The sequence below is a fragment of the Corvus brachyrhynchos genome, unplaced genomic scaffold (assembly GCF_000691975.1).
Source record: "Corvus brachyrhynchos isolate BGI_N302 unplaced genomic scaffold, ASM69197v1 scaffold142, whole genome shotgun sequence".
Taxonomy (NCBI): domain Eukaryota; kingdom Metazoa; phylum Chordata; class Aves; order Passeriformes; family Corvidae; genus Corvus; species Corvus brachyrhynchos.
The window spans coordinates 8,193,429-8,205,603 of NW_008237226.1; the positions used below are offsets into that span (position 1 = coordinate 8,193,429).

Genomic DNA, 12,175 nt, shown 5'->3' on the forward strand with positions numbered 1-12,175 from the left:
ACTGGTGCTGTCTTGATTTTTTTTTTTAATGGAGTTTTACCGAGTATTTTATTGCGTAACAGCTATGAGACCAAGTCTGATAGTAGTTCTTATCTCTGTTCAAAAACCATTTTTCTTTAACCCTGAACCCTGTTAATGCAATTGCAAGTAATAATTTAGAAGGATCTAGTCTTAATGGATATGAATACCCCTATTTAGAAAAAGAAACAAAACACCCCTAAAACCTCCAAAACCAACTTTAAGGTGGTACCCAGGTCTGAGGAAGCATGTTGGAACATAGCAAGTTCTTCTGTCATGGAGTGATTGAGGGCTAAATGGAAGGATTCCTTATTCTTCTATAGTTACTGAGAAGTCTGGTTTTTTAGACTTGATTCTATTTGTGCTTTCCTTGAAACAATTAAAACTGCTGAAAATGTTCATCAAAAATGTATGGGCACTCATTAAAAGCTTTGGTTTAATATACAGCCTGTTTTCAGCATGTACAGGCATCAGCACACAACGCCAAGAGGCTATTTTGCCACAGTCCTGGGAAGAGGCTAATGTCTATAAGGTACAAAACAAAGTGTGACCTCATGAAGCAGATATCTGAGTCCCAAAGCTGCTTTGCTTTCTCCCAGCTGTACCAGGCAAAATATCTTGCTTGCATTATAGTGTCAAGAGGACTGCTTTTGAATTATTTCAGCTTTTTGGCTTGGTGAGTTGTTCTTAGCATAAATATATGGTTTACCATCCAGACATGACCTTTCTTTCTTTGAACTTCAGCTCAAAATCCAAAAATCATTATGGCTGACACTTGCCGTGCTAAACTCAATTAAATTATTCTTTTGTTTGAAGATTCTAAGAGAAGATGAACTTCACTACTTTTCACTCTTTTTTCCTTATGAATGCAGTTCTGCAAGTAGTCAAAAAATGGCCTGGAAGATCATGTTATTTGGTGGTGAACAAGCTTATGATTCAGTGCTTTGTTGCCACATAAACATGGGTTATACAACCTGCTGCAGGCAGAGCCCAATTGTTGCAGAAATAATTTCTCCAACAGAATTCAAAATTATATTTATGCTTTATTGACATATTTCCTCTTATTTCAGGGAAAGAATGCACCCAGGATGAAAGCACAGCTGCAGCTATCTTTGCTGTTCAAATGGATGACTATTTAGGAGGAAAGCCTGTGCAGAGTAGAGAAATTCAAGGATATGAGTCTACTGAGTTTGTGGGTTACTTCAAAGGAGGAATTAAGTACAAGGTAAAGAGTCTGTCAAAATACATTCATACATGAAATTTTAACATTTTTCCCCACATAAAAATCAAATGGTTTTCTTTGTAAATGGAGATTTTAAAAATAGTTTCTCAATGCTTTGTGGGTTTAGATCTGAATCACCCATCTTAAAGTGTAGGAGTCCCAGAGTTTGTACAGAAAGCAGCAGCTTGTTTCTCAGTGCCTTTTCTGATATAGGAAAACCTTTCCCAATGTTTTTTCCCACAAAATAAAGCTGTCCTGAAATTTCATACTTGTGTGTCTAAGAGAGCTCACAGTAGGGACTCTCTGTGTCTGGGAGGTGTTAAATCTCACAGAAATAATTTCTGTCTTGTAGACTGAATAATTGTGTTCAAATGCAGAACCCAGTGTGCTCAAGTGGTTAGAAACATGCAGAGAGTGGAAAAGACCAGAAGCTCACTTGGATCTAAAAATGTTGCTTTTGCAGTCCTACTGCAGTTACAATCTCCCAAACACGTTTTTGAAAAATTTTATCTTTTGGAAAGGTGTAATGTCAGTGTCCTTGTGTCACTTCCAGAAGCTGAGTAACTGAAAGGTAACTTTTTTTTTAAACGTATGTGGGGTTTTTTTAAGAATAAAGTAATGTATCTCCTGAGAATGTCTCCATAGTAGAAGTTCTGGGAGCCATGGCTTATTCAGCCTTTTTTTCCCCATTATGAAGGTTTATAACTTCTCACTGTCTACACAACCAAGGTTTTAAGTCTGCATAAGTGATGTTGGCAGTGACATGCCCAAACTTTTATGTTTTAATTTTTTTCTTTGTCATTTCAAGAGCCAGTTTCTCTTCCAACCCAAGGTCTGGTTCTCCCAGAGGAGGGGAGAATGCTGCCTCAAAGAGGCAGACATCCAAGCCAGTTTACAGGATTATGCTTATATTTACACTCACAGATCAACAGTTTGCTCTCACTTCTCCTAGTGTGGTACTCCTTGCCAGGTTCACTCTGAAGTTGCAAATATTCCTTCCATAAAATTACAGAGCTGCTGTGGAATTGTCCGTCCATCTACACGTAACCAGGGACTAAAACCACCCGGACCTCTGAGATTCAAGTTTGGAAAACTTCAAAAGGAGCTCCATATTTCTCTGCTTTTCCTCTGTCCTTGACTTTTGTCCTGACAATGGAGTTCAGTATTACCTCATCCTCTGACAGTGGCTGGAGAGTGCTGTAAATTCTGTGCTTTCACTTTCCCTGTTTATCTGAAAAGCCTTTGAAGGAGGCTGACTTCTGTTCCCTTGGCTAAATGTTCACACCTGCCAGTTCAGCAGCAGTGGTGTCTGTCTGGTCTGTGGTCAGCACTCTTAAACAGTACGTTACTTTGGCTTGCTTCTCACTGCATAAACTATTTTTTCCACTGCTAGCTCCTCATCTGTAGCCAAAAAAAAAAAAAAAAGTAACTTTGCAGAAATCAAACTGAAAATAAAGCTGGCTGCTTTGTTTTGTTTTATTCAGGCAGGTGGTGTTGCCTCTGGATTTAATCATGTCATTACTAATGATCTGAGTGCCCAGAGGCTGCTGCATATCAAGGGCCGGAGAGTTGTAAGAGCCACAGAAGTCCCCCTGGCTTGGACCAGCTTCAACAAAGGAGATTGTTTCATTATTGACCTCGGAAATGTGAGTATTTTCTAGAGCAAAACACTGAGAAGTAAAAGTTGCATCCCTTCTAAGGTTTGAGTTATCCCCTAAAATGCAAAACTGATTTTGTCACTCATGTGAACCAGCAGAAAGAATCTACTTTAGAGAATTAGTTTTAGTGTCACACCACTTGAAATGTTTCAGACTGCCCTAAATGTTTCCTGGAGTGTACAACAGATTATCCATCAAGAAACAGTTCTCTTTCCCATCCAAGGCATTGTGATTTTTCACTACTAGTGTTTGAAGTGCTTAAACAGCTCACTATAAGTCCAGTTTGAATTTTGCAGTCTCTACCAGATGAATGGGATCAGTGCTAGTGCTCAGAGCAGAACACAGATTCAACCATTCTCTTAAGAGCATTTCTTCATAGTCATCAAACTTTGATAGTGACAGTTGACCCTAAAGAAATAAATGCAAAAGTGGTTATAAAACTACTTGAGTATTTCAAGAGATCACTCGAGAAACAATGCCATGCTTCAAGGCTTTCTGCTGAAAACAAGTAGAGACAGCACAGAAGAATATTGACAGATAAGACAATTTTGCTTGTTTCAAATGACTTAAAGTTTAGTACTGTCACCTCAGAGTACCTGCTAAGACTTTCTGATACCAAGAGAAGCAGCTGGGATGTAGACCACACTAATTAGATGCTAGTTACCAATTTGAAATTGTTCCCATGCCTGATATGCTCACATGTAATGGAAAGCATGTGAAAGGAAATAGCTTATCTGCAGTTGATTTTAACTGTACTGCTTCACAAGGAAGAGGTCAGCTGCTTCAAGATTTCAGTGTTCTCCTGACCTATTGAAAAATGGGCTCATCTGAATTTATGGTGTTCATTTGGCTTTTTCCTCTGAAAAGCGGCCCCTAGTGTGACAGTTGAAGGTAATCAGTATAGCTACTTGATACCAAAATGTCTTTGATTTTTATTATGCTTCACAGCCTTCAGATGGAACATCAAATAGTGTTTTTTGAATATTATCCTAGTCCTCATATGTCAATATGGTTTAATCATCTGGAATACCCTGGCGATCAATATCCAAAGTAATCTCTCAATTTTGCCACTTTGCATAGAAAACTCAAATCATCTATTCCCTTTCAGAGTTAACCCATGGGAGATGCAAGGTTTGGAACTAAACATCGCTAGAAAATGCTGCTTTTACAGTAAGGCTGTGATCGGGCTTGAGTTTTCTGGAGTTAACCTCCCATGGACATGATGTGGAACTGGGTGTACTCCATGAATTCCACTTGTCCTGACCCTTACTGTGCTGCAGTTACCCAGATGGCCTTGAGTAATGACTCAGGCCACACTGCAGGTGTGGCAGTGACACTGATGAAAATGCACTATGGGTGTATTGCAGTTTTACATGTATCACTTGGGGCCCATCCCTTTCAGTGAGAGTGCTGTCACCAAGCAATTTAGATGTAATATGGCTTTATAGTCTTTACCTGATACTGAATGTACATTGGGAGCCTTTTACTTTTTTTAGTGTAAGGTCACTGGCTTCTGATCCACTGTTTGACAAGACAGAGGTCAAGCAGCAGTGCAACAATGTGCCTTTGTAGGGAGAAAGACTAGGTGTGAACAATATCTAGAACCCTTTTTTTTTTTTTTTTTTTGCCATTCTATGGGAAATGTCAGTCAAATCACATGACTAAGACAGGTCTTGGTCTTGTCATGTCATTTGGATAAGGGAGAAGGGTTTTCTTAGATGTACTGACAAGTTAAGGAAAAAGTGTTTTAGCATCTAGATATTCATAGTCGTAGGTTATTATATAACCCAGACCGTGCTTGTGGGAGATGAAAAGGCCATATGTGCCATAGTTCAGGATTAAGATATACAAGTCTAGTGAAGTACCTCTAAATAAATGGGAGTGATAGAAAATACAATGTCACAGGAGAAATCTTGCTCAAGTTTTCTAAGAGCTATATTTCAAGCTGAAATAACTGTACTTCAGATTGAAATTTTCCATGACTAGAGGCCCATTGTAAATGGGCAAGGCTTTATGAGTCTTTACAGGAGCTCTTAATTGAATTTAAGGTTCCTTTGAAGAAAGAAAAGTATTTTGGCTAAACTAGATTCCCTTGCTTAACAGTTGAAATAAAATTAATCTTAAATAGGATTGCTTTTGCGTCTTGGGATTTATTGCAGAGCACTACAGACTCATTGTCCAAGAATAATGGGCAGTAATTTCATAAAATAATGAGCTTATGGTCAGTGATTTTAATATCAAATTACTGTAGTGTATCAAATAAGATGAATTTCCAAGATTTACTTTCCCCAGTCTCTTAGCTAACCAGAAGGATGGTCTCTATGGCATTGAAAAATTGCTTGTGCTGTTCATTTCCTGTTATATTTTATCAAGCCATTTATCTAATATAATAAAAAATTGTTTCACTTTTCTCATGGAGTTCAATTACTGCAGTATTTTAAACTCATGGTTTGAACAGATAAGGGGAAATTATGAAAGGTAATAATGATTAGGAATAAAATCATTACTAATCACTAGGGTTTCCTTGATAGGGATAATGCTTTAAGCAAAAAGTATGTGTGTGCATTTCCAGCTAGGTTCACATATTTACAGTTCATGTTCTGATGTTTATCTCTGTTCTGATGTTTATCTATACCTAGATCATAGAATAGTTTTGGTTGGAAGGGACCTTTAAAGGTCATCTAGATCAATTCCCCCCGCAATGAGCGGGGATGTCTTCAACAAGTTCAGGTTACTCTGAGCCCTGTTCAGCCTGATCCTGAATGAAGGTTATTCTATCTTGATCCAGTCTTCTAAGTTATTGGACTCAAACCTTGGCTAAAAATAAGATTAAAAAATAGTGTTGTAACTGCCTGTCTCCTGACCCCTCTCTTAAAAGTGGTTGGGATCCCATGGGGCCGTATCCAGTGTGCACAACCCACACAGCACCTTGGCTGATTTGTTACTAAACCACATTTACAGCACTTCAAATACCATGCCCAGGTCTCATCTTGCCTCCTTTGAACTCTCTTGGCTGGAAAATAGATACAAAAGTCAGAGAAAGCACTGTCTGTGATATGAGGGGAGTTATTATCTGTTGGTAATGTGTGAAGACCTTTTAGTCAAGCAGTCTTCTGTAACACTCTGAACTGAGAGCTGTGACTGTACTGATCTTCCTGTACAGTGACTGAGTCAGGAGAGTGTTGGCATGCCAGACCCTAATTTAAGTTGGGGTTTTTTTCTACATGGGATTTCCACAACACCTCTTTGATGAACCTGGGAACCTCTCTGTAAGGGAGCCTTTGGGGCAGGCAAGACAAGAGCAGGGCAGTTGCTGAAAGGCCTGGAGTAGAGCACACCTTGCTTTGTCGGGTGCTGCTCAGTGCATCTTGTCCTGGTGTAGCTCTGCTCAAGGCCTTCCAGGAGCTGTTATCTTCTGCCACACAATCACAGAATATGTTAAGTTGGAAGGGACCCACAAGGATCATAAAGTCAAACTCTTAGCTCTGCACAGAACAGCCCCGAGAGTCACATCATGTGCCTGAGAGCATTGTCCAGATGTTTCTTGAACTCTGTCAGGCTTGGTGCTGTGACCACTTCCCTGAGGAGCCCATTCCAGTGCCCAACCACCATCTGGATGAAGAACCTTTTTCTAATACCCAGCCTAAACTCCCCTGATACAACTTCAAGCCACTCCCACAGGTCCTGTCACTGGACACCAGAAAGAATCAATCAGTACCTGCCCCTCCTTTTCCCTCATGAGGAAGTTTTAACTGCAATGAGGTCTTCCCTCAGCGTCCTCTTCTCCAGGCTGAAGAGACCAAGTGAACTCAGCTGCTCCTCATACGGCTTCCCCTCAAGACCCTTCCAATCCTGTCCTGAGCTATTGCTGGTATCCTACCTGAGAGGCACCAGGATGGGTTTGACAGTTCTTGGTGGCCTTAAACTGCCTCACCTTGCTCTGTGCTCCTCTTTACCTCCAGATGCAGCTCTCTCTGTTTCACCCCATCCTCCAGCCACCTCCCCTTAGGCACAACCCATTTTCTTCCTTCATCACCATGACAATTCTCAAAACAGCAAAGAGCAGGAGAGGGCATGGAAAGTGATCACAGAAGGCAAGGAAAAGGATGAATCACTGTGGCATTTAATGAATAATGTACATACAGTTTTCCAGGCTCTTTTAGTTCTTATCTCAATGCATATGTAAATATACTGTATATGTGTGTATTTCTGATAAGATGTGCTAAAGTCTTTCATATCTTTTTGTCATCTTTTGTCAATTTTCTTGGTTTAAAGTGGGAAGGAAACTGGTCAGTATTGTGAAATATTGGCGTATACTGGTGATATACAAAATTGGAATGTTGAGCTCTGTTAATAATTTGGGTAGTTATCAAAACATGCAGCAGAAGTAATGGGAATAACAATGAAATAAAGCAACGTGAATTGATCAGCTGATTTTATTGAAACCTTCCCAACTCATTATGGGAAGCCCTGCTGTATGAAGGCTGTCTGAAGTTGTATCCTTAGTGACCAGCAAAAATATCCTCTGTGCGTGTGTTTGGATAGAGCTCTGTAAAATGTAAGGCTTGATTGTCTGATTAATCTCTTAATGGGAGACAGCAGCAGTGCCATGAGCTAGGCGACTGCAGAGGGCAGGCAGAGGGATGCGCACTGCTCAGCCACCTTGAAGAAATTAAGAGACAATTGTTAAAATAAGGGGGTGAAGGACGATGTGTGATAACTACCACTGAGGTTTGAGCTTGGGCCTGATTGCAGCTGGAAAGTTTTGTCAGTACAATAAAAGTTCTGCAGACAGAACATTACCCTTCTCCCAAAGGAAGAGTGCAGATGGGTGAAGTGATAACTATAGCTCAAGCTAAATGAAAATTGAAGGTAAACTGTACTCAGTTGTCCATTCTTCCTGTTCCCATAATGGTGGTTATAAACTGATTTATAAATAGCTAAGAGGTTGCTGGTTTGAAATTTAAGAACCCGCAATGTTCTTAGAAACAACTTGTGCTATCTAGCAATCAATGCGTATAATTCTCAAGGGCTTCATGAATCCAAATGAAAATTATGAAGTTAGAACTCAAAAATATGAGACTGAACAGAGTTCTCATGTATCTGTCAGCATGTTCCTGCTAGAATACCTGGCATAATAAGCAGGTCAAAAGAAGAAAAACTGCTGCTGTGCAACAAAGACACTAGAAGAAATACATCAGGCAAAAAGGCTGGCTTTTTATGACAGCTGCTTTTCATAACAACTGTTAACTTGGTATAGATTAAATTATGTTTACAAAAAGGAAAGTAACTTCTGCTTTTTAAAGAGCAAGAGAACAGATACTTGCTTTATGATTAAGACCACGAGGTATGATTCAGCATCACATTGCAACCTTAAGCACAGTTGTCTTGGTGGCTTCTGTAATCTTCTTCCCTCACTATCTCTTTTAGCTTCTTTTCTTCTCTTCCATTGGATAAAGCAGTTCACAACAGACATATTAATTGCTTTAATAAAGTCACTGTTAAGGTATAAATAGGGCTGGTAGAGCGGATTCTTGCATTTTATCACTGTATGTTTCTAGTTGCTTTCCCTGGCTCTAACAACTGACTCATGTTGTTTTTCCATGCACATGTTTCTCCTACAAATAACCTCTTCCCCAGTTTCCCCCAGCTGAGAGTTAAACTATTGCTCATGCTGTAGCAGGGAGCTGCCAAAGAAGTAGCTGAGCTTGAAGAACTAAAGTGCTTTGGTTCTTTATTAACTTTATAGACTTATTAACAGCATTAAAATATTGTTCTATCTATACAATGTGTATCTTGATAAGCAAGCATCTTAATTTTTCTATAATTCTGTGAACCAGTTACTCCAGCAGGGTAAATGCCAGCATTCTGGAAGTTGCTATAGTCTCAAAGTCATCAAATGGAGAAAAATAAAAGGAAGTCCTTTCCTCCCCACCCCACCCTCCCACCCCCGCCTTCAGTTAAAGTATTCAGAGTATGGATTTTTTTTCTTCATACTCTGTGGACTGGAAAATTTCCCCTCACCCCCACTTGCACACAGAAGAGTAGCTGAACCAGAGGTCATCCTTTAAGCTCCAGGTGAACTGGACATACATGTATTCACAAGGATTCAGTTAAGTTAGTTTACTTCCTGATGTTGTAGAAAATCCAGATGTTTTGCTGCTTGAGCTGCTGTTGTTTAGAATTAAGATCATCCTGGTATTAATGCCTTAATCCACTGTGGTATAGCAAGGGCTATTCCTAGTGCATACTAGCAAAACAGGTGGGAGAGGAAACATGAAGGTACTGAGTGCATGACTGTGCTATATCTGACTTATTTTTAGTCTGAAAATTTGTTCCATTTGAGTCAAGTGGGAGACTCCAAAGACTGGTTACAAAGACACTATTGTAATTTTACTAGGGCCAGGCTCATGGTGGCCTCAGAGGTATTCTGACTGAATGAATTTGAAGTTTGTTTTGGATTATCAAAACTCCACAACTTTCAATGGTTCACTGTATTACAGTTTCAACAAATGTAAAAGGTAGATTTGATGGATATGTGAAATGAGAGAGATTTTTTTCTCTGCCTCTATCAAGAATTCAACACTCAAGAAAGAAAAACATTGAATAACTTAAGGAGACAAATGCCTTCGGAGCTCTATATTAATCCAGTTGAATCCAAACATTCTTCTTAATACATATTGTTAGTTCCTAAAAAACAGCCTGAATGTCAATGAACTGACAGAAAAGAGCTGCATTCTAGCTATTTTTGTTCAGTTATTTTCCCCATCATGTGGACTTTGTTTCCTTGATTTAGCACTTTTCTATACTTAAAAAAATTTTTTTTTAAAAAGCTCCACACTCTTGCTTTAGGGCTCCCTGTTTTATTTCCAAAAACTTGGTGTTTGAAATACAAATACCAATGTAATATGCCACTGTTTTACAGATAGTTAAAATTAAAGGCATTAGAAGTATTTCTGTTGTTTGCAGTTCATATATGAACTTTTTCCAAGTTTATTTCTATTTTGTGTTGTCATTTCTCCTTTAAACATATTAAGTTTAATTACAGGACTAGACTTTTAACAAAGTAGAGTTTTAGCTAAAAGGAACTTGTGCCTTATCAGAGCAGCTGTTCACTAATGACCATGAAGAGTCTCAGCTGAATGCCTGCCAATTATTTTGATAATATCATGATAAGATATTTATAAAGCTTTGCCAATATACATGTATGTTCCATCTGCCTCTAGTGTTGCTGGGCTTTTTCCTCTACTTCCCTCAGGAGGTGAGTACTAGGAGTGCTGGCTCCTTTGGGGACCCCTACATCACAGCTGCTCTCCTCCTGACCCACCTTTCCTTACAAGCCTCATCAGCCTTTCTTCTACCTGCTGTGAAACCACTGCAGTGGCATTCTGTGATGTGGTTATTTGCCCAGGCTCTGATCTGCTTCTGAACAGCAGCAGCTAAGCGAAAGGGAAAAGAGGAATTAAGGCAATTATAACTTTTACAACCATTCTTTTCTTGCTTTCAGCCCTTTAGTCTGAGTTGTGGGGGTAAGGAGAATGTAGTATGGCATTTCACAGGAGTGAGCAGATTTAGTTGAAGAGTTTTCTTGCTTTGAGTCCCTCTGCATTAGAGCTGTACCTCTGCTGCACCAAATGGTGTGGTTTAGAGAAACGAAAGACATCCTGACTGACAGACATTGAGTCAGCATAACTTGCATCATGACAAGATGAAAAGGTACACACTATAGATTTTAGCTGTCTCTCAGCCAAGAGTGGTCTTTTTTTTAACTGAGGTGCAGTTACATTCTGAGAGAGTGTTCTGCTGTATATGTGGGCAAAGGTGGGCAGGTTTAAGGTGTATCAGGGCCTCCAAAGAATAGAGGCATACCAGCTTGTGATACTTGACTTAAATTATTTCCTTAATGAAAGCTTAAAGTTTATTTCAATATTTTAAAGTTAATGAGACAAACATTTCACTGTTATTTTCCACCTAAATTGAAGTTTCACCACAAACTTGTTTCAAATTAGAGTTTTGAAACCTATTTAATTTATTTAGCTTTTAACTGTCTCTTCATGTAAGAGAATGCAAATCAGCAATTACAGTAGGGGCCTGGAGATTAGTAGGTATTGCAACAGACTTATAGGTTTAAAACACTAGCATGTTTAGGGCATGTTTAACTAGAGAAAAACTTCTTCATGGATTTAAGCTTCTTGGCTTTTGCTGTTATTGTCCTGGCTATGATCCACAGAAATGACCACAAAAGATGCAGAAAAGAGAGTATATTTTCATTCGCCTCCAGACTAAGGAGGCTGCCAGTTGAATACAGAGGTGGCTATAGTTTAGAAGGGAAAAAATTGTTTTTTATGTCACTTCTGAAATAAGTGATTTTTTTTGTTTTTTTTTCCTTCTCTTGCACTGCATGCCATTTGGGGCTGGAGCAGGAAGCAGGAGGTGTGCTTTCACAGTCCCCTTCCATACAGGGAAAAGTGCCAAGGTGCTCTTGCTCAGGGTTACACATGAGCCATGCATAATCATCCTGATGCACAACTTCTGTATAGAAGCTAAATGTTGGGTCATTTTTAATGTGCTGTAGAAGTCTCATGTGACTTGCACAAGGTCACTCTGCAGGCCAGAAGCTATTAGGAGTAAGAGCAGTGAATTCTGACACTGTATGGCTAAAAGACCAAACTGTGTCCCCAAAATGTGCATTTGTGGGGAGACTTTGTTCTGATGACAGTGTGCATGGCACAGAGCCAGCCTGCCTTCCCAAGCCCACTCAGGAGCTCTGGGGTGGTCATTGTGATTATTCATTATAACATTTTCTTGCCCTCAGTTGTTAATTGTCCCACTGTGATCTGATAACCATATTGATAGCAACAAACATTAATATAGGGCATCTCTCTCAGAATTCTCTTTAAGAGATTTAAAAAAATAAATACTGCTAGTGCAAACTTCTGAAAATAAACTGGGCTTGGCACAGGAATTACTGATGAATGAAGCTCTTTTATTTTGAGAGGAGTGAACACTTGAAGTCTGTTTTTATTTTAATGGAAACATTTTTTGTCAACCTGCCAATTCAAAATAAAGTTAGCAAAACAAGCCTAAAAATAGTGAAGGTGTAGTACAGCTAGGAAATTGTGAAAGTAGTGAGTGAGCTAAAGCTAAATATCATATTTTGCCCATAGTTGAGCACTTTATATGTCTAAAAAAGAAATACATAATTAATAAAATATGTCCCAAAAGCTAAATGATTTGTTGGACATGGTTAGATAACTACATGACTGTATTTCAGGTA

At 39.1% G+C, this 12,175-nt stretch overlaps 1 protein-coding gene across 1 annotated transcript in view; it reads left to right on the plus strand.

Moving 5' to 3' along the window:
* The first annotated feature begins 412 nt into the window (after positions 1-412).
* Positions 413-12,175, plus strand: part of SCIN (scinderin) — a 46,335-nt gene continuing 34,572 nt past the window's right edge. Inside the window, exons 1-3 of the mRNA XM_017729182.1 lie at positions 413-550; positions 1,040-1,243; positions 2,725-2,886. Of these exons, the coding sequence (XP_017584671.1) occupies positions 413-550; positions 1,040-1,243; positions 2,725-2,886 (504 nt within the window). The remainder of the gene's footprint in view (positions 551-1,039; positions 1,244-2,724; positions 2,887-12,175) is intronic.